The 22,234-nt window shown below is 50.0% G+C and overlaps 1 protein-coding gene and 1 non-coding gene across 2 annotated transcripts in view; one reads left to right on the top strand and one right to left on the bottom strand.

Moving 5' to 3' along the window:
* Positions 1-1,842: 1,842 nt before the first annotated feature.
* TRNAG-UCC (transfer RNA glycine (anticodon UCC)) lies at positions 1,843-1,914 on the top strand. Its single transcript has one exon. It is a non-coding gene; the product is annotated as a tRNA-Gly (tRNA).
* Positions 1,915-7,797: 5,883 nt separating this feature from the next.
* GCN1 (GCN1 activator of EIF2AK4) overlaps positions 7,798-22,234 on the bottom strand; it is a 56,794-nt gene continuing 42,357 nt past the window's right edge. The window contains exons 43-58 of the mRNA XM_030860531.2: positions 21,222-21,339; positions 20,893-21,108; positions 19,694-19,858; positions 17,786-17,947; positions 17,409-17,501; positions 17,066-17,209; positions 16,697-16,966; positions 16,342-16,455; positions 15,643-15,873; positions 13,660-13,853; positions 13,412-13,526; positions 11,496-11,592; positions 10,979-11,127; positions 10,481-10,588; positions 9,048-9,266; positions 7,798-8,519 (exon numbers count right to left, since the gene is read on the bottom strand). Of these exons, the coding sequence (XP_030716391.1) occupies positions 8,394-8,519; positions 9,048-9,266; positions 10,481-10,588; positions 10,979-11,127; positions 11,496-11,592; positions 13,412-13,526; positions 13,660-13,853; positions 15,643-15,873; positions 16,342-16,455; positions 16,697-16,966; positions 17,066-17,209; positions 17,409-17,501; positions 17,786-17,947; positions 19,694-19,858; positions 20,893-21,108; positions 21,222-21,339 (2,521 nt within the window). The 3' untranslated portion in view covers positions 7,798-8,393. The remainder of the gene's footprint in view (positions 8,520-9,047; positions 9,267-10,480; positions 10,589-10,978; positions 11,128-11,495; positions 11,593-13,411; positions 13,527-13,659; positions 13,854-15,642; positions 15,874-16,341; positions 16,456-16,696; positions 16,967-17,065; positions 17,210-17,408; positions 17,502-17,785; positions 17,948-19,693; positions 19,859-20,892; positions 21,109-21,221; positions 21,340-22,234) is intronic.

Genomic DNA, 22,234 nt, shown 5'->3' with positions numbered 1-22,234 from the left:
CAAAAAGCACAAGTTACTGTTTTTCCCTCAGACCCACTCCTCACAGGTAACCCCTGTTAATAAGTTTCTTGGATACCTTAAAATGCTTAACAAATATTTTCTGAATGCATAAATGTCCTTCAATGAATTTTCTTTGCCTGTGCAATCACATGTGTATGTAAGTTGCCTTTTCTCTTTAACAACATACTTAAACCTTCTGTCATTTCACAGCAGCGGGGTACTGGCACTCCATCATATGGTGGTATTTAACCACTCTGCTGTTGATAGGCATTCATGTTTATAATTTCTTGTTATTATAAACAGTGTTGCAGGGAAGATCCTTGAACAGCACATGGAGTGTCTGACTCAAACTTTGAGTTGTTTTTCCAGGAGCTGAGAATCAGCCTGGTGATGACAAAAGAACATGGACTTGGGATCCAAAAGTACTAGCTGGGAGGGGAGCTATTCATATGATCACTGAAAAAAATGCTTCTTGGTCTGGGAAAGGTTAGTGGGATCGCCTTTGATCCAACAGTTTTAGGAAATATAAGGGAAGAAAGAAGCCTCAGAGTATTCCCCAGGCAAGCACATCCTCCCCTGACCAGCCAGTGAGGCAGGTCACTCTAGATCATCTTCTCAACCTGCTCTGGAATCAGAGACTTTGGTTCAGATGCTTTAGAATCCTGGCTCCATCTCTTAAAAGCTTCGAGATTTGGAAAAGTCACATCACAATGTCTCAGAGCCCCAGTTTCCTCAGAATAGTTGTAAAGATTAGAGATATGTTTGCAAATTACCTGGCTCATATAGGCATGTGATAAACAGTAACTAATGCTGTTAAACCAAGGTCATTTTCCACTGACTCATTCATGCTTTCGGCCATTTCCTGTTGCAGACTCAAGCACACATGCCCAAGGCAGCCTCCTGATATCAGGACTGTAGGATACTTTGAAGAAGTAGAACAGAATTGGCCATTATCCAGACTCCTGACTTGCCTGCCTTCTGGAAAGCAATAGGCATTAATTCCTTCATTTATTCAAGTAGCCATTTAATGAGTACTCACTATTTATTATGTGCCACAGACTATAGGGTAGAGCTTTTCCATTCCAGGAGCTTTCAGTCTCATTAGAGATAAGACACACTCATGAGAAATAAAATATACAAGACAATACAAGAGAGGAAATAGCTGTCAAGCAGTCTAGACTTCAGAGGAGAGCTATCACTTTCAGCTAGAATGATGGGGAAAGGATTTCATCATAAAGATTTCATGATGGAATTGGAATTTAGAGAGCTGTGAATGGCGGGTGTATTTAGATAGCTGCTGTCACAGCCGTAAGGATCATCTATCTTAGCTTTGAGGGAGAATCCCCTGCAAGCCAGGATGTGTGCCTGGCTCCCAAAAATGAAACTGTGAGCACATTTTTCTCTAGAAACATTGTTTTAAATTATCTAAACTACAATTCAATGACTGGAGCTATGTTATGGTAGCTAGATTATAAAGTCTATATTTAGAAATAGACATAAACTTTTGTGATCTGAGGTAAGTAGCAGTTATGTGCCACTGATGGGAAACTTTGTTCCACTGTTCTGAACAGCCAGCTTACAGATGAGCTTTGCAGTACCACCTGTTCATACATTAGAAACTACAATAGGGAAGCATTGAAAGTTCTTGAGCAGAGGAGCAATATCAAAATCTTTGGGGAAAGTTATCTGGTGCAAGCATGCAGGACGGATTTCAGCTGCAGAGCTATAAAGGTTACTGCCGAAGCCCAGGTGTGAGGTAACAGAAGGAAGGGACAGATGCAAAAGATAGTATGCAAACGATATCTACCAAATTAGTGTTTTTTAAAAAATCACATAGGGAATTCCTTGGTGGTCCAGTGGTTAGGACTCTGCACTTCCACTGCAGGGGCCCGGGTTTGATCCCTGGTCAGGGAACTAAGATCCCACAAGCCACGTGGCACAGCCAAAAAAAAAAATAATAAGATAAAAATCACAAAATTTACCTGACAACTGGATTCCTTTGCTAATTCAGTAAGTATTGTGTGCCTACTAGGTGCCAGGCACTGAAGATGTAACAGGAACAAAACAAAGCCCCACCCTCGGGGAGCTTATGGTACAATTGGGGAAGATGAGTCAACGTACATTTGAGGGCTCACTGTGTGCCAGGCACTGATGGAGGAGCTGGAGATGTAGCAGTAAATAAAGCTTTAAAATCCCTGCTTCTGTGGAGCTTACATTCTGAGAATGCAAATATGTGTTAAAAGGAAAAACCAAGGAGTAAGGGGGACAGGAGTGTACACAGGTTTACAGAACAGAAAGTGATGCCGTGGAGGGGTGGGTATATACTGTTCATTCAATAAGTTTGGTTGTGAATGAAAAGAGAAATGGAGTGGCTGGTGAGAACAGTGGGGTGAATAAAGTATTTTTCAGGATAGCGTAGGTAGAGGATTGGCAGCCAGTGAACAGTAAGGACTGAGCAGTAAGGGTAGAAGGAAGATGGGTTAAGAGCACTTTAAAAAGCTCAACTGGCAAAGAGGAGCGTAAAGAAGTGTGGTGTCAGAGGCTGAGGGTAAAGGAGAGGGACCCTCATGCCTGAGGTGCCTCAGGGTAGCAGTAGGAGAGATGAGGGCCAGTGTGGCGGAGGCCTGGAGGGAACCTGTGAAATCCACAATTCAGACTGGTCAGCAATGGATTCTAAAGTTGCTGAAATAGGTATCGAAGGAGGAAGCATATGCTGCAATCATGTAATGGGGGAATTCGGTGTAAACAAGAATTGAGAGGGCAGGTACGCTGAATGTCGGACTTCAAATGAGTGGGATGGGGCACCGTCCAACATGCTGGTCCAAGAGGGAAGGACTAAAGGGAACCATCTGGTCTCTCCCTTTGATGGGACTGGGAATTGGCCCTTTACCCCCTCACCTGCATGCCTGAGACTTGGCAATCGCTTTGCCCTGCGCTTCGGCAGCCCCCTCAAATCAAGTGACCATGAAGTTCCTTGACTGCAGGATGATCCTTGACCATCCTGATATCCGCTGGGGACTAGCACATGGTAGGCACTTGGTTTCTGTTCAGTTAAAGTGAAGCCACACACAGAATTTAAAGAGTTAGAAGGAACATCAGAAATAATCCAGTTTAAAAAAAAGAATCTGGTTGAACTCTCTTGGAATTTGCTTTCTGTGAGGAGTGGGCCAAATTTGGGGTCTGTCACGTTATCAGGGTCAAACCCCCTCCCACTAAACCCTTCAGTAGGATTTTTCTCCCATCTTCGAGATTACGGTTTTCAAAGTATGGGCTGGGGACACCAGGACTCCCTATGACCCTTTCAAAGGATCTGTGAAGTTGAAACATTTTCACAATACTGAGATGTCATTTGCCTTTTCCACTCATTCCTTACAAGTGTACAGTGGAGTTTTCCAGCGCCTGCATGATATGTGACATTGCAGCAGACTGAATGCAGAAGGAGACATGAGAATCCAGAAGTGAAGAGGCTTGCAAAAATGCAGAGCAATGCCACTCTCCTCATTAAAATGGCTTTTGGGAGATGCAAGAGGGAAGACATATGGGAACATATGTATATGTATAACTGATTCACTTTGTTATAAAGCAGAAACTGACACACCATTGTAAAGCAATTATACTCTAATAAAGATGTTAAAAAAAAAAGACCCAACACAGCCAAAATAAATTTTAAAATTTTTAAATATAAATAAATAAAATGGCTTGTTTTGGAAAAAATATCTGTTATGGTTATTTATGCTAATATGTAATGGATTTATTCTTTTTAAACGAATTAATAAAGCTTTTATAGTTGACCAGTTTTGCTGTCTAAGATGGTAAGTATCAGTAGGCAAATTACATATAAGCCAGAGCTCTTTGGGTCCTCTATCATCTTTCACAGTGTGAAGGAGTCTTGAAGCAAAATGTTTGAGCAACTCTGGGTTAGATACTGCTGCACCCAGCTTCCCACCTCCCTTTTCCATGGGAACCTAAATGGTAAGAAAGATCTAACGTAGCTTATGACCAGGCTGCCATCTCAACCAGAGAGCTCAGAGCAGCATCACAAAGTGACCGGTGTTTCCATGCAGACACACTCAGGAGTCTCACCCAGAAATCCCACTGAGCTAATAATCCTTGGACCAGTTTTTCTAGTTTCCTAAGCTTTGTTAATATCAACACTACCCTTCCACCAGGGAGGCCTGCAGGGAACCCTCCTAGCAGCTGAGAACCACCCAGTGAAATAACTGAGCTCCACCTCTTCTGAAAGGTGAAACCTAGTCACTCCAGAGAGCCACACGCCAAGAACTTGACTGTTTCCTTTGTTAAATTCACCTTCCAAAAGTATTTTTATAGTATGGCCCTGGGACGTGGTGACCAGAGTTATCAAGAAATGTGGGTTTTTTCCAGTTCTGCAGCCAACTGGCCACACAACCTCAGAGACGCTCCTTTCCTTCCATACCTCAACTGTACTCATAAAACAGGGACAGGCTCCTGGCCTCTCCTGTCGGAAGCACTGCTCCAGCAATGACAGGGGAGTGCTTTCCAGCCCAGGCACAGTGAAGCCCCAACCATGTGCTTACACACCTCTTTTTCAGTGTTTTAGATATTCAAATGCAGTAATCACTCTGCAAGAAAAATCTGATTTTAAGTTAATAGCTTTTCAAACTTCAGGCTCAAAACATTAACATCTGTAAATTCTGGGTCCAGCAATTACCCCCTGGATAAGAGCACTGCACTTGCGACACACCTTAAATGGTACTAGGTGCCCACTGTTCAGTCCATTTTTGTCAGTATACCTCACTTTAATCACATCTTCCACATATGCAGCACCTCCCGCATGCCCAGCCATGTATGGAGGGCATTACCTCATTCACTCCAGACAAGCCTGTGAGGCTTGTCACTGTACTGTCACTGTACAGATGAGGACATGGGCTCAGAGAGGTTAGGGGACATGCTCTGGCTTAATATGTAGTGGTCATGGTTTAAACCTGACTTCCAAGTCTGTGCAGCTCCACTAGGGCGCTCTGTACTAAACTTTTTTTTTTTTTTTTTACTTATTTTTGGCTGCGTTGGGTCTTCGTCGCTGCATGCTGTCTTTCTCTAGTTGGGGCAAGCAGGCTCCAGAGCGCAGGCTCAGTAGTTGTGGCGCACAGGCTTAGTTGCTCCGCGTCATGGGGGATCTTCCCGGACCAGGGCTCGAACCTGTGTCCCCTGCACTGGCAGGCGGGTTCTTAACCACTGCGCCACCAGGGAAGTCCCTGTACTAGACTTCTAAAGCAATAGCTGCGTTTCCTTAAAAATATTTTAGAACCTAGATCTTTAAGTTAGGCTGGCTCCTGTTTTTCTTATTGTTCTTATTTAGAAAGGCTTGTAGCAGTTTAAGACCAGTCTGCACAGAACTGTACTCAGAAGAAAAACATTCCCAACTGTCTGTCTTGTTTTGAGATCAGCTCTCAGTAAAATAACGTCCCCAAATCCCTGCCAATAAAATAGTGTTGACCCTGCAGGTCCCTTGCCCTTCTCCCAAGCCCTCCGGCATCACAGCAGTGGGACCAAGGGAACTCACCTTTGGTTCCTAGAAGGGACATGAACCATGTCACACTCCCCAACATTTTAAAATAGTCTTGACGCCCATGATTCCAGAGGCTCCTAGAGTTAAAGGGTTGAGAATGCTGTTTAGTTGTCCCTGGATTAGCTAAAGGCACACCATTTTGTCACTGCCTTTCAAACACATGGCAGAGAAAGATGGGAGTCCCCTCTCTAGAGGATCATGGAAGTCTTAGAAATGTCTTTTCTAAAGACAGCAAGGGTTCTGTACGTGGGGTTAGGTATGGCTCAGCCCACAGAGCTGCCGGGGGAGGCCTGGGGTGGCTCAGGCCCCGGGCCAGTCACCTGGAGCCGCCTCAGCACTTTACCTCATGTGCTGCAGGATGTGAGAGGCCTGCAGGCCTCGGCCTAAAGAGTGGCAGGTGCTTGTGCCCAACTAGCCAGTTCAGTAGGAATAAGAGAAAGGCTAAGGATATGTATGACTCTGGGGACAGACCGCCACTTATTAGCCTTGTGACTTCTCTGTGCCTCAATTTCCTCCTCAGGAAAACAATAATAAGAGAAACTACTCCGTAGGTTGAGTGGATTAAGTGAAAAAAATGCCAAATGTCATCTAATTACTATTAACCCCCAAAAGATAACTTTAAGACATATGGAGAGCTTCCACTCCAAATTCCTCATTATACAGATGAGAAAATTGGCCTAGAAACGTTGGGTGACTCGTCCAAGGCTAAACCAACCACCAGGGCAAATAGCTTTGGTCTCTGCAGCTAAGCTCCATTTCCTCCAGGATGTTCGTTCAGTCTGGGCAGCTGTTTTCAGGACTGCTATGACTCTGGCCTGACGGGGTGCCCTTTGCCTGCTCCATCATCATGGCTGTGACAGCCCTTCACAGCTCGTTTCCTGGGAGCACACACCCTCATTCCAGACTCAGGAAATACAATTCAGTATGTTCGGGGAGCCTCTGAGTCATCTCCGTCTGTAAATCAACCTTTATCCGTCTATCCTGAACAGAGAGATCTCATCCTCCTCCAGTTTCTGGAACTGGAACTGGTGTTTTTCCTTTGGATTTTGCTTACTGAGTCTCTTCCACCTCTAAGTACATCAGGCTCCCCTCCCAACTTCAGACTGGGGACTGAGCACCAGAGGTAGACATAAGCCTCTAAGATTCTAGAGGAAACACTGAAGACTTACCTCAGGGGCTTAAAAGAGGTCTCCCAGCCCACGCCCCCTCACATAGGAACTTCATCTGCCTCCCCACAGCTAACTGGCAGAGGTGACTGCATATGCAGACGGCTTGCTGGACATATGCCCCAGGCAGCTGGGAGGATGCTGATGACCATCTGAATCCCAGAAGCAGAGAACAGTTACCATGGCTACCAAGAGCTGTAACTATTGGCTGCCTTGGCTATGGGGATCAGCTCAGCTGACCTCTCAAGGTCCCTTCCAGCCCTGGGATTCTACATTTACAGTGAGCCTGATGAGACCGTGTCTGCTGCAAGAAAATAGGAAGTCCTGTGACATATACGGCTCAGGCATAGAAAGCAATTATCTCAGAGGTCACCTTGTCTTATTCATCAGAAGTGCTGAGTCACAAGGCTACTTTCTATCTCTGCTGCATCATTAATAAGCAAAGCCTTGCTTTTTTTGGTATAGCACTTCAGGCCCTTTATAAAGTGAGTCTGCGACCACCATGTTCAATTTTTCTTCCTTTTACAGCTCTGACCAGAAATTTTGATAGAAGTTTGTCCCATATCGTGACCAGGGAAACAGCCCAGAAACACTTGCGTCTCTGGGCCCGGAGGAGCGTGCTCCATCAGACAGGACGTTTGGATCACGAGCCTTCCAAGAACTAGGAGGAAGGAAGTCATTCATAAAGGAGGCAGATGCTGAACTGCAACTTTGGTTTCCTCTGGCAATTCTGATTACAGGAATGTGGTTTGTTCTTATTCCACACAGGGGAAGGGTTTCTCTTTAAAACTTGACTCCCAGAAGCTCCCTACCGGTCTGAGTCAGGACAGAGCAGGGAGGTGGCTAATTCGACCCCTGTAACCTCCACAGCAGGTGAGAACACAGGCCTGGCTGCACCCTCCTTGATACCCGACCTCAGGACAGAGAAGTCTGTAGATATCTACAAGACTTCCAAGAGCAGGAGAGAGATGCCCAGAAATCAGACTGCTGACTGTGCTTATGAAAACAGCTGCAAGTCTTGCCTTGTTCCTGACGCAGGAAGCTTCATGTTTAGTGGATGTTTGGAGATTTTTTAAAATCTGCTTATCAAGATTAAATCAAAGCCTTTATTAAACATCCCTCGTTCAAACCACCTGCATTTAAACCTATACCCCTCTCCTGACTTGCGAACTGCTAGGGCTATGTGTGTGTCATTGTCACCTGGAGGGTCAGATCCAGTTGGGCTACACAATGCTGAAAAGCCACACCAAGGCACACCACACTGGGCACACCTCCACGGTTCTGTGCCCCTCAGGATCTAGGCAAAGGTTGGCAGCACTGGCCCTGGGACCAGAGCTCAAGCACAGGAGACCAGGAAGCTGAAGTCTGAGCCTCCTTGTTCCAGACCTACATGCAGAACGGACAAGCAGCTCTTGGTTACCACTGGGTGAGGCTCACCAATGTGCTTTTCCTTCTCGTCTCCAAAGAAAAGGGTGAGAGATGGAGGAGGCAATTTTCAGTTGTGTGTGGGTTTGATTTAAGGCTTTGGCTGTGGTCTGCTGATAATATTAAAATACTTTCTGGGAACGCCATCTCCTAAGCTCCCCATCAGAACAAACGTATTTCCAAAAATGAAAACATTGAACAAAGAGGTGGAGCTGAAATGCTGATGCAGAGCCCAGTGGACAGGCCCAGGTCTGTCAGGTCAGGATGGTGTCGTCCACCTGCTCCGTGGAGTCGGCCTGGCTGGCCAGCTTCTTCAGAGACCTTCGGTTGCATTCATTCAGCACCTCCAAGCTGGTCACGTCCAGGATCTTGCAGAGGGACTGGGGGGAAGATGGAAACAAGGAGACGAAGTCAGAAAATATGGCTTCAGATTTCTCCAATCAAAGACAAAAATGAATGTTAACCCAGGACTAGAACCACTGAGGTGGAATCTGGCAAAATAAGGGAATCAGATGGATCCAGGGAAAGCCAAGACAACCACTCATCACGCCTTTCACGTGGTGAGGTATTGTTCAGTGCTTTAAAGGTTGCTCAGCGGGCAGGGGACTGAGTGACAGGACTCTGGGCCTCAACGGGCAGCACTGTGGGATCTGTTGTAGGGCTGTGTGCCACGTGAAAGTCTATTTGAAGAAGGGACTCTGCTGCTGAAAGACGTCTGAACACCTCAGGAGTAGAGGAGTGTGTTTTTAGGCACCAGACCTGTCACTCGACTACAATCTGCCTGTCAACACTCATGCATACGGATGGGGTGGCAGTGAAGAGTGATGCTTAAACACTGTCATGCAGAAGGCCTGCAAGGCCAGTGCCCACAGACGCCCAGGGGAGGCACGCCAGTCCCAGATTCCCACCTGAAACACCTCTTCTCCCTGCCTCATCTTGAGGAGGTTGACGATTGCCTGGTCGCTGTAGGCCCTGACGACGGTGTTTTTATCCTTGGTGTTGTCAAGAAGAGCCTTCAGGATGGGCTTGATGGCCTGGGGGTCCAGGGCAGGCAGTGGGTCCCTGTTTGCCCACCAGATCATCTTCTCAGCCACCAGCCTGATGTCACTGGATGGGTTCTGCAAACACTATGAAGAGGAGCGCAAGGCTTTCAGCCAGGCACATCCAGTCTGTTTCTCAAAGCAGCCCAGACTCTGCCCTGACACTCTCTTCATCGTGGAAACTGACCCCACTGCTCCCCTCCGATGCCATCCCCACTGTGGGAGGGTAATAACCAGGTGTGATTCGGACCCTATTCTCTTCCACTTCATCTCATGCCAGTCTCTCCTTTGCTCACCACTCTCGGCCCACGTGGGCGTTCAGCTTCTGCAAACACACCATGCTGCTTCCTGCCTCGGGCCTCTGCACTGGCTGGTCCCACTGCCTGGGACGTGCTTGGCCCAGATCCTCGTTTGGTTGGTTCCTTCTCATCCTTCAGGGTTCAGCTCAAACGTCAGCCTTTAGAGGTCTCCCCGACAGCCCCATCTAAATCAGAGCCTTCCCACAGGCTTTTTGTGTACCTCCACCTCCAGAGATCCTGTCTGCCCTGTTCACCTCTACACCTTCAGGGTCTAGCCCGGCTGGGCACACAGCAGGTCATCAGTAATAAACGCTGATAAAAGCTGCATGCAGGGTGATGCCGTCATACAGGCTCAATCTAATCGGGGCCCTGTAAACTCTCCACTGTGGGTGCCTGCAGGGTGGTGCAGTCAGCCTTGGGAACCTCACTACTCAGAGCGAGGTCAGCGCACCAGCAGCACTGACATTGCCTGGGAGCTGGTTACAAAGGCAGGGTCTCAGGCTCGGCCGCATCTCTTAGCATGCAGACTCTGGTTCTGTCTTGTGTGCACACAACCGTTTGAGAAGTGTGCTCTATTACACAGGGGCTGGGGCCTCGCCATCAGGCTCCCCAGCTTTCCTCCTTGGGTCTCACAGCCACCACAACAGCCACCACGACAGCCATACTAGTAAGTGTCATGCCTGCTAAAGGCAGGCAGGGAAGAGGAGGTTTATTAAGATTTGAACCCAGGTCTGCCCCAAAGTTTGCAAAATTGGTGTGCCTAGAAAGAATGCCTAAAATGGAGGTTCTTAGCGTGATTTGGGGTCATAGGTCTATTTGACATCCTGACAAAAAGTTGGGCACTCCTCCAGAGAAAAGCTCACACACGACTCTTTTGCATTCCAGCCCTATGGGCTCAGAGATGCCGCAGGCTATCCATGGAGAGCTCCTAGAATACAGAGGACACAGCTCTAGTGTTTTTTGGTCACGGGTTCTTCTCACAAGCCTGGCTGCCCTGCTCACCTTAATGAACAGGCTGGAGAGTTTGGCTGGCAGCTGTCCTCCTCCTGTCTCGATGTGATGCTTCATCAGGAAGCCCATGCCCCGGACCCCGCTCACAGCAATGGGGATCTGTGGAGAGAGGAGAGAGCTAGACGGGGTGGCCTCCGGCTCCGTCCCCGGGGCAGCAGGGCCAGGCACCAGCCCTTCCCCAGGACTTTCCAGGGACCCTGCCTCTTCCCCACCAGTCCCCACCCCCCGGCAGCTCTCATGGAGAGGGTCTGCCGTGGCTGTGAGGCAGATGAACCAAACCCGAGTCACTAGTTCCCAGGTCAGGAATCAGAGACCTTCTGACCTAGAAGGGACCTCTAGATGCTCCAACCCAAACTCCTCACTGTTCAGATGATGAAACTGGGGCCCAGAGAGATCAAGTACTAGTCCAAGGGCACAGTAAGTTACTGGCAAAGGTAAAATTTGAACCCAGGTCTCTGAGCACCAAGTCTGGCTGCCCCAAAGCCTTACCCTGTCTGCCATGGCATTGCTGAGGATCATGTCCTGAACTTCACTGCTGTATCTGCCTGCACAGAGTCTGCTGGGAGCCACATTCACAGCCACGGAGAGAGCCAGGCTCCGCCCGTGCCGAACCATCCAGTCGATGCCAGACACGTCCGCTGGGTGCAAGGACACACTGGGGTCAACCTGTACCTCACAGCATGGCCCACCACCCACGAAGCCCACCTCGCCAACCTGAGACTCATGTGGCAGCTCAGAGCCTGGCAGAAACCCCAGTCCACGCTGCACACAGGCCTCCCTGCCCCGAGTGGATGTCAAGCAGCCATCCCTCACAAACTGCTCCAGACTGTGGCTTGTGTTCTTGGAGCCGAAACACTCGGGGCTGCAGAACCCCCAGAAACTCCATTTTGTTTTAACAGCTGAATTTCCAAGGAGAGGGTGGTCCCACTGTCAGAAGACCCTCTGAGGGGAAGGGGAGACAGAGAGGCCCTGAAAAGAAAGCCCCCCGTGGACACAAGAGGCCTACCCAGCAAGTACTGCTGAAGAACAGTGTTGAGCTCCTCTTCCGTCAGAAAGGCACACAGTTCCCCCAGGCACCCAGCTGAGGAGATGCGAGTGTTGTCCTGACGGAGCAGAGAAGGCAGTGAATGGGGATGCAAGCCCACAGGGGCTCCGCGGGAACAACGTTGGAAGGAAGGCGGACCCTAAGTCCAGTCCTCCCTCCAGGCACTCCACGCTCCCACCGCCAGAGCGGGACTGCCACTCACTGCAGCTGCCACTTGGTGCCGTGTTAAAAATTACACACCCAGCACTTAATTTTAGAAAACTCCAGCCTGTGTGCATACGTTAATCATCATCGTAATAGCAAGAATAACTATATTTACATAGCACCTTTCTTCTTACAAGCCTGAATGCTTCATATTTATTATCTCAGTTACTATCAACAGCCCTGTGAGGCGGGGAGGGGCGGGAGCTCCCGCCCACAGTGCCCAGGAAAGGCGGTCAGAGAACCACTTGGAGCTCCACCCCCAACCCCACACCCACCCCCGAACCGCTCACGTGTCCGCCTATGTCCAGAGAGACTCCCTGCTGCCCCGACATTACTCAAGTTTGTCCCGGGAAGTTAAACTGAAGAGCTGATCAACCCAAGGCAATAGGTAAAGGCCGAGTGTTTTGTGTCAAAACCAAAGCCACGTACATAACAAGCCCTGCTGCTCTCCCTGCCAGCTAACTACGGGACACCACACAGTGGATTCAGGTTATGTGCTACAGTATTAGGAAGTGCCAACTTGGCGTGCCTCCCCCAAAACAAAACAAACAACCAGAGCCTCAAGGGCCCATGGGGAGGCATCAGCTGGGCTGGCACTCTGGATTGCCACCTTCGATCCAGCGCAAGTTCTGAGCGAGAGGGTGGTTGGCCAGCACCTTGGGCCTCTGAGCTCCCTGCCCAGGTGCCAAGCAAGGCTAAAGCTGGCTCTCTCTGACACGACAGCCACTCTCTCCACTCTGGATCTATTTTAAGCTCCATTGTGGTGAAATGCAAATTGGTTTACATACTAACTTTTGCTTGCACTGTGCATGGCCCTATAAAAACCGTGACAGACTGTGACCAAAAGAAGGTGGAGTCTCCCATCTGTACCCCAGAGAAGGCTAGAGGGCCGTGATAGTCGGCCCCATGCATGGGCAGACGACGGGGTGTAGCTCCATGTGAACCCAGGGGCCTCTCTCCAGAGATCAGCCCCACAGTGTACATCTGGCCACGCAGCAGAGGGCTGTCAGAGGGCAAAGAGAAAATTCTTCTCAGAGGCTCAAGCCCTCCTGGGCCCGCTACAGCACTGGGCTGTCAAGGGGTACTTCACAAATGCTTCTAGACGGGGTCAGGAAGGGCTACAGTAACGGCATCAGAACAGAACCAGGAGTCACGGGGCTCAGGTGCTGGTTTTGACTCTACCACTTGCTAGGGTGCAGCCCCAAGTGAGTCTCACCCTCTCAAACAGTGCTAAGCCCTCCCACCTGGACAGACACCAGACAGTTTCCTGAGGGCTGTGCCCATGCTTCATTTACCTCTGGGCTAGGCCCTTCAGCTCAGCAAATGTTTTCTAAACCAATAAACGAAACTCTTCACTTTACAACTGGGGAAATGAGGGGCAGAGAGGGAAAATGACTTGTTTAAGACTAGAGGACAAATGAATGAGAGACCTGGGACTTTAAAAACCTTACTTTCCTTATCTATACAACACATCATCGATATCAATATTGATATCAAGACGCGCCTTGTCTCCCTCACTACCAGAGGCGTGGTAAACCACAGAGTGATACGAATGTCGGGAGTGATTATCACTACTGACCAAGTTCTTCTAACACAAAGCAGAGATGCTAACCAAAGGAAAGAGAAGGGAAACCAGCCGAGCCCCCCAGCCCCACGTCCACCTGCCGCTGTACCTCGTCATGTCCCAGCGTGCTCAGCAGGAGTGAGACGATGCTTTTCCGGATAACCACGTCCACTTTGGCCCCTGCTCCCTGAATCACAAACCTCAGGGCCTGAAGCATGGTGTCCCTACAGAACCAGTACACCCAACTTAAAACCTGGCTCTGCTTCACCTATGCTCCCGCTGCACAGGCAGGGCCCGGGCTGCTTCAGGAGCTGCCCGGCCTCCCCACGGCCACAGCTCTCCCCACCAGGGCCTTACCTGACACCCGGGTCCTCCATGACCCGGATTCCGTTCAGCAACTCTGTGAAGAGAGGATCCACCTTGATATGGATGGAGATGAGCTTCCCTAGTGCATCAGCAGCCTTCAGGCGCACGCCCCGGTTAGAGTCCTGCAGGGCTTTGGTGAAAGTGGTCTGCAGCTGGGGCAGGAAGGGCTTCAGGGCAATCCCAACCTGTTTGAGAGACCCACACCCAAAAGCTGAGGTGGAGTCCAGGGCCACAGTGCACTATAGGCACAAAAACAAATGATCACAAACCACCATAAGCTGCCCTGGCTCCCACACATAGGCCAGGAATAGATGTCCCGTTAAGGCAGGGGCGCCCAGCACAGAGAGGTCACACTCAGTCTCCTCTTCCGTTTTCAGCATCCTGCGCTGCACTGGGAGGATGACACCACCAGCACCACCACCACTACCATCCCCCCACCAGCGCCACCAGCAGCACCACCACCAGCAGCACCAGCACCACCACCACCACCAGCACCACCAGCAGCACCAGCACCACCACCACCACCAAGGGAGCCGTGGACTTGGCTTAGTGAAGCCCTGTCCACGTGGACAAGTGACTCGAAACCCTTGTCTCCAAATACACTAGAGCAGGCTGGGAGACGCTGTCAGTACCATGGAAGAACATTTTAGTGCAAAGACAGGGAAATGGACCAGGTGTGTAAGGGCAGGTACCATCTACTGAGCATTTAACATTCAGCCTTCAGAACAATCCTATGAAACAGCCTCAGAAGGTCATCCTTGTACACATGTGCGCCCCCTCATTAACAATCCATTCTAATCCCCGACCACACATAGAAAAACAGGCACATTTGTGACAAAATACAGATGAGTCCAAGATGAAAGATTTACTTATTGCTAAATGGGAAAATCAAAGTAGCTGTTTGGAGGTTCAATGCCAATTAAAGTTTGGAGATACTGGGGTCGGGGTTTTGCAGGCAGCTGGGAGGCAGACCACAGAGTGAAGCTGGCAAACCTGCGGCGGGAACCACCTGCCTATGGGTGGCACCTGGCTTGTGGCCTAAGGGACAAATTCCAGGAGGGAAGGGCTCCATTTGTATACAGAGTTTAAAAAAACAAAACAAAACACAGAAAAGAACAGCACAGAATGTAAAGATGATACTTAATTTAAAAGAAAAAAAAAAAGACTCAATTTCCTACAGAATGAGGCTGATGCCCACGATCCCATTTTTTATCTGGGAAGATGCTCCCCACACTTTTCTCCCAAAAGGAAAAAGCTACAAATCTTAAGCTTTTGTTCCCAAACCTCAAGTAAGAAATTTTTTTTTTTAACAACAACAAATCCTGGCTGTTTATGCTTTTTTAAATCCAAAGGGCTTAATTATTACACTATAAAACATCAGAAACAGTTAATGTGTTCAATCTTTGCTTCTGACACTTTGGGCAAAAACTGAAGTTAACTGCAGTTGCTCTCAGACTTCCTTTTCATTCTCTCCTCAGATTCTTTTCACCTCATTTATGAGGTGGTCATAAAGAAGGGAAATGTTTTTGAACAAGGTTTTAATTGTATTTACATGGCCCTGGATTTTGTCCTTTGACCCATTTATAAATAATAGCAATTAACATGCACTGGTGTGTCGAGTGCTTAGAATGTGTCAGGCCTCGTGCCTGATGTTATTTTATCTGAGCCCTGTGTCACACCGCCCTTCGAGAGGCAAGCAGTCTTAGTACTCTCAAAACACAGGTGAGGAAACAGGCTCAGAGGCTGCGTAACTTTCCCAAGGTCATTCTGGCCATACAGCTACCAAGTGGCGGACCTGGAATCGACCATGTGCAGTGCGTCTTGACTCCAAAGTCTTAACTCCCTCTGCTCTGCCGATTCCCCAAGATAAGCTGTCACCCCGCCTCTACGGGACACCGCGTGCCAGCATCCTACACACAAATCCATTCTCTAAGGCCTGAATGGACTGAGAGTGTGAACTCATCAGTCACTCACCTTGGCCAGCAAAAGGCTGAGTGTCTCAAGCAGAGCCGCCTTCACGTTCCAGCTGAACCGGTCCCCCAGGATGCGAATCAGAGGGCCAGTGATGCTGACCACGGAGGGTCTCAGGGCGTCCGCTGAGGTCAGGCGGATCACCAGGCCTAAAGCTTTGGCTGCTTCCTCTTTCTGTTCTGGGCTGCCAGTCAGGACGCCCTCCCGCAACACTGGAAGGATGGAGGTTACTCCCTGACAAGAGAACCACACCTGAGAGTCAAATCTCAAAGGTTCTGGGCCCAGGTGTCTCCCACCCGAAGCAAGGAGCTCCTGTTAGCCAATCTCTCCTCAACTCCATGAGAGATCGATTCAGGCCGCCAGGGTCGCAGCCTGAGATGGTGCTGGCTGGGGAACAGTCTTGACAGTGACAAGAAGAGCAGAGTCCCAGCAGGCCTACCACACAGGGTACCTGCACTGCTGTCACTCACTCACTCTGTCTGAGGTGGCTTCCACCACTTAAACCGAAGATGATGAATGCTGTCCCCAAGGGGTCACCACAGGGAAGAAGCACGCTGCCTGTGAAGGTGCAGAATGGCACCTAGAGCAAGCACTAAGCCAGATTAACACACGGGCTGCTCCAGCGGCCCGACCTCCTGGGACCCAAGGGGAAGGCGGAGGAAGACCGCATGCCTGCCGCACCCTGCACGGGCCCTGGCTTACCTTCTTTGGAAGGCAGAACCCTGGCACGTGTTCGCCTTTGCTCTCATTCCCTATGAGCCGGATTTCTTTGTGTAGTTCCTCAATTAGTGCCAGCTGGTTGCCAGCATCCAGTTTCTGTGGGAAGCCGGGAAAAAGCAGAGAGGATGTCAGAGTTCTAGGTAAAACCCTCTCAAGGCTGTTTCAAAATAATATAGCAGGCGGAAAGGTGTGGGTGGGAGTATAGATAAGACTGCCCACGAATCGACAGATGCTGAAGCTAGGTGACAGGTACATGGGGTGCCTTAGGAGTCTAGTCTTATAAGCGCCTGGAATTGTCCACAACCAGAAGCTGGCTGTGGGGTCCACAGCTCCTCACCTTGGTGATGGCATTCAGGGCATCCCAGCTCTCCTCCAGAACCACAGGGCTGGAGTCGTTGAAGAGGCGGATCAGGCCTGAGACCAGGCTCCGCAGGTGGCTAGTGTAGTCCACCTTTGAGCGGGAACAATAGATGTTGAGGATGATGGCAGCAGCCTGCCTCATGCCCACTTCAGGGCTGCGGGTGGCTTCCAACAGATCCTCGATGATGATCCGGTGCCCGGTGTCATCTTCTACCGAGAGGATCACAGCCTGACAGTTGGCCATCTCCTAAAACCACAGGGGATGCCTCGGCTGAGCACAGCTCCTCCAGGACAGGACAGGATGGGGCAGGGTTAGAGAGCCTGCAGGAGTGACTGTGACACTCACCAGCTGCTCAGCTGGAGTCCCCAGCTTCTCCTTCAGGGCCAACATGACCGCCGGGAGGATCACGCCAAGATGACGGGTCAGGGCGTCGCCTGCCACAGACGAAAGGAAAGCCAGCACCCGGGTATTGACAGGTGGGGTCGTCAGCTGCGGAATGATTAACAGCAACTCAATGGGTGCTGCCCTGTGCTGGCCGCGGCGCTAAGCTCTGGGAAATCCCATCCCACTACAAGAGTCACCAGCCTCTCCTAGCATCTGAGTTCAGAGTTGGCCTTCACGCAGGCCCGGGGAACAGTGATGTGGCTGTGGCTTCTGAGCCAGAGGGTTGCCACGTGTTGGGACTTACCTTGGGCACGAGGTAGGGCAACACCACACGGCTCTTGATGGCCATCACTTGCTTCAGACCATCCAAGGCAAATTCTGACACCTCCTCATCATCCTGCAGAGGGGCAATGGGGGCAATGTTCAGAAGCCGGCTCTTGTCTCCACCTCCACTGTGTTGGACCGGCCGGCGCCAACGTCCTTCTCCAGTCTCCTCCCCTCCTCCCTCTGCACCCACATGGACTGACTGTCAAAGGAGAAACACAGAGCCAAATCCCATCCTGTGCACCCACTCCCTCTGGGGCCCACACTGCGGCTGCCTTGGCAGAATCAGCCCCCCGCGTGTTGCCTCTACAGAGATGGTAAAAGCCCGATTGGTAGGTGTGGGGCAGAGCCACTCACCAGCTGCTTCAGTAAAAACGGGAGGATGTCCTCCAGAGCCTGGTGGCCGATGGTGGAGTGCAGCTGCTCAAAGGTCTTGGCCGCCGCCTCTCTGACCTCCTCCAGCGGGTCACACAAGGCCTTCCTTGCCGTGGGCACAAGGGACTCGGAGAAATACAGCACCTGCAACGGTACAGGTGTACTGAACCCGACGTGGCAGAGGGAGAAGAAATCAGCAGGGGGGCGGTGAGGACCTCTGGCCCAGCCAGGCCACCGCTGCTCCCTGGGCTTGACTTTTTTTTTTTTTAACTTAGATGGTTTCTGTGGAAATGCACAAGTATGAAAAAGCAGAGAGGCTGTGTAATCTACTCCCAAGGAGCCTTCACCAGACTTAATAATTAATAGCCTGATTTTTTCCGGCAAGTTCTCCAAATACTCTGGTCTCCTACAGGAACTTCAAACTCGTTCTCATGTCAAGGACCCTAGTGATGTGGCCTCCACTCCCCAGACTCTTTTGCTCATCTTCATAGGAAACTCCGAGTCCTTCTTCAAGTCTCAACTCAAATACTTGCTCCCTGGGACTTCCCTGGTGGCACAGTGGTTAAGAATCTGCCTGCCAATGCAGGGGACACGGGTTTGAGCCCTGGTCCAGGAAGATCCCACATGCTGCAGAGCAGCTAAGCCCACGTGCCACAACTACTGAGCCTGCGCTCTAGAGCCCGCGAGCCACAACTGCTGAGCCAGCATGCCACAACTACTGAAGCCCGCATGCCTAGAGCCTGTGCTCCACAACAAGAGAAGCTTCTTACTGCAGTGAGAAGCCTGCGCACCGCAACGAAGAGTAGCCCCCACTCGACGCAACTAGAGAAAGCCCTGGCGCAGCAACAAAGACCCAGCACAACCATAAATAAATAAATAAATAAAAATAAAATAAAAATTGAAATTGAAAAAACCTTGCTTCCTTATGAAGTCTTTGCATCTGCAACGGGGCCAATGACAGGTCTGTTTCCTCTGCAACCAATTCAACCAAAGCAACGCCCCCTATGAATCTAAGGACTGAATATGAATATGGCCACCAGCAAGGCCTCAGCCTTTGGGGCACTTACTATTTAATGAATCACAGCTCTTTTGGTGACAGAATTTACCTTTATTCTTTGAAAAATGCAAATATAAAACCCCAAATGTAATACGTATACTGATACACACAGGAGGAGAAGAATCCTGTAAATCAGACGAGGCTTTTCAGGCTGAGCAATTGGCTACGTGCTCGAATTTCTGACCCGCCACCCATTCATTGCTTTGGTGCTTTCATCCCAATCGAGAGCTCTATGCCTACTCTCAACCTACTCCCCACGTTGGGGAGGATCAATGTTTGGAGGATCAATTACCGTAGAAAAGTAGGGTCAGTGAAAAGGACTCCAAGCCTCTTGAATGTAGCTGCTATGGAAACAGTCTCATTGCTGGAGACAATGCGTTTCCACCCACTGGGTACTCACTCTCATCTACTCCGCTCCCTCTGAGAACGAGCACACCCTCCTGCTCTCTGCCGCCCTCCACCACTCACACACGCGCACCTCCTTTCTCCGCTAAGTGCACCACACGTGTTAACTGAACTGATGTAGTGACACAAAAGGATTACTCTTGGAGCAACCTCAGGAGTGGTGAGGGAAAGACTATCTCCAATCTCCAAAAGCTACTCCAGGCCTCTAAATCGCTTAGGTCTTATAGCCTGTAAAACTGATGGGAAAGCTGAGAGGGAAATTCCAATGCACTGCGGCCCTGCCGGCACCCCGCTGCCAGCAATGCCCTCTGGAGCGAGGTTCGCATGTCCCTGAGGGTGAAGTGTCGCTAGTGGTGCAGTTTGTCCTGTAACCTCCCTGGCCCTCTGAGTCAGGTGCAGGACCCACAGGGCCCTGCGGAGATACTCACGGCGTCCCGGCTGGTGGACTTCATGATCTCGCTCAGCCCAATGCACACTCCCTGCCTCTCGTCACTCTTCCGAGACCTCAGGCCTTCCTCAAGGATAGGGATGATCTCAGGTAGGATTTTCTCCCCTAACTTCCGGACGAGATCTCCCAGTGTCCTGGCTGCAATCTGTCGGCAGAGCTCAAGTCAGGACATCGACTCCCTGCAAACCCCAGGGCACCCCATGCACAACTCCAGAATGAGGGCCCTGGAACCTCCCAGACTTTATCCAAGCCAGACTTAACTTTCCCAAACGCTCTTACCCCTGGAGAGCCCCCACGGTGCTTGCAAAACATGACAAAATAAAATGATCTCTCTGCGTCACACACACCTACACAACCTAAAGCAAAAGCTGGCACCTTATATACGACCAAGAAACTCATCATGTGCTGCCCAGTCAAGGGCCGATTTCCCTGGATCAAAAACTGGGGCCTAGAAGTCACTTAACCCTCATGCTCTTGCCCAGGAAAGCGGACCCTGAATTTGGGATAAACACTTTAAGGAAAAAAACTCATCTCCTCTGAGGCCTCATGCAAACCCTTCTTCAGAGCCAAATACACATCTGCTTGCCAAGGATGGGGGTTGGGGGTGGGCCAAAGAGGACTGGCAGGAGCGATCATCAGCCCTGGTGGGCCTCTCCTCCAGCTGCACCGGCCTTCGTTCAGCCCCTGCTGTTGGCCGCATTCCCGCCCACCTCATGGCTTGTGCACATCCCATCCTGGTATCTCAAGCACTAGTCCCTTGGTCTGGAACAGTCTTTCATCACCTCCCCACCCATTAATGCTCACTCATCGTTCATCCTCAAGCATCACTTCTTCTGAGAAGGCTTCCCTGACCCCCAGCTGGTTGACCTGTTATAAGCATTAGCAGTGCCACATAGCACTTGCCATAGTTGCATTTTCCATCTGTTTTTGTGATTATTTGATTAACATTCATCTCCTCTACCAGACTGTAGCTCCACGAGGCTGCCTTTCTTCTCCACTATCTCCCCAGGTCTTGGGCCGCTGCTTAGCACATAGTAGATGATAAATATTTGTTGAATAACTAAGTAAATAAACAAATGCTCCCGTGTTAGATAGGGGACCCTAGGGACTCTCCCATCCTCTGCAGGCATCAGAGGCATCAGGGGCTGCTTGGTCAGAAGCAAGGCCTGCGAAACTTACCGTTCTCTTATCTGCACACGTGCTGGCCAGGAAACCCAACAGGAGCCCGAAGAGGGTGGGCAGGATCTCACGCAAGGTGCGGGGGGTATTGGAGACCACAATCTTCCAGACGTGCAGGGATGCTTGCCGCACAACCAGCTGGGTGTCAGAGCGGCCCATGTACAGGCCTGCTAACACCCGGTTCCGCCGATCTACCCCCAGGGCAGTGATGATTGCCTGCAACAGTGGAAAGAAGCAGAGAACACGAGGTGGTGAAGCCTCCACAGTGTGAGTGCCAGGGAGTCTCCCTACCATCAGCAGAGGGAGGAAAATCAAAATAAGGCACACACCTTGTTGGACTGGGCAGTTCCGAAGTTATCATCTTCAGAGGCAGTTTCTGTGGTCATCTTCCCTGTGACTCCTGAGATGTGGAACAGGAGATCCCCAAGGAGCTGAACAGAGCTGAACCTGAGGAGGCCAAGAACAGAGTCACACAGTCACAGGAGGCTGTCTCAGTGCACAACCAAGCCACTGGACAGAAAAGAGAATAGAAGGAAATGTACCCAAAACACTCATGGCGGTTCTCTTAGAACAGGAGAGGTCACAGACGATACTCATTTCTTTATAGTCTCCCACATATGTTCCTTCCAAGTTATCTACTAATGAACATTACTTTAATAATAAAAAAGGACATTTTTTAAAAGCAGATACAAAAATTTCTATAATAAAGTTATTAAAAAGAGAGAAGAGAGCACAGAGGGAAGTATTAACAAGAAATCAGGAACGTGGATCATCAGAACTACAGACATAAGGAGAGGCCTAGAAGGATAAACTTTTGTTTCTCTTCAAATTAAATTAGATTTATTGTTGTTGTTTTTTTGGCGGTACACGGGCCTCTCACTGCTGTGGCCTCTCCCGTTGCGGAGCACAGGCTCCGGACGCGCAGGCTCAGCGGCCATGGCTCACGGGCCCAGCCACCCCGCGGCATGTGGGATCTTCCTGGACCGGGGCACGAACCCATGTCCCCTGCATTGGCAGGCGGACTCTCAACCACTACGCCACCAGGGAAGCCCAGATTTATTGTTTTTAATGATTACAGAAATACCATATTGAAATTGAAAATTCAAACAATACAAAAAAAATATAAAGAGAGTGTAAACAATCACCCAGACTCCCAGCACCCAGGCAACCACTCTGACACTCCAGTGACACCCTTGTACACATCACCCTCCCACACACACCATGTGTGAAGTGGGCCTGCACCACATACACCGGGCCATGGCCCGCACCTTTCCATCAACAATAGGTCGAGGAGCTTTCTGTGTCAGCTGACATAGTCCTTATGCCATTCTTTGTAATGGCC

This window comes from Globicephala melas, chromosome 13 (genome assembly GCF_963455315.2).
Source record: "Globicephala melas chromosome 13, mGloMel1.2, whole genome shotgun sequence".
NCBI lineage: Eukaryota > Metazoa > Chordata > Mammalia > Artiodactyla > Delphinidae > Globicephala > Globicephala melas.
The sequence above is the reverse complement of the archived record's forward strand: the minus strand, read 5'-3'. Positions and strand labels throughout refer to the sequence as shown.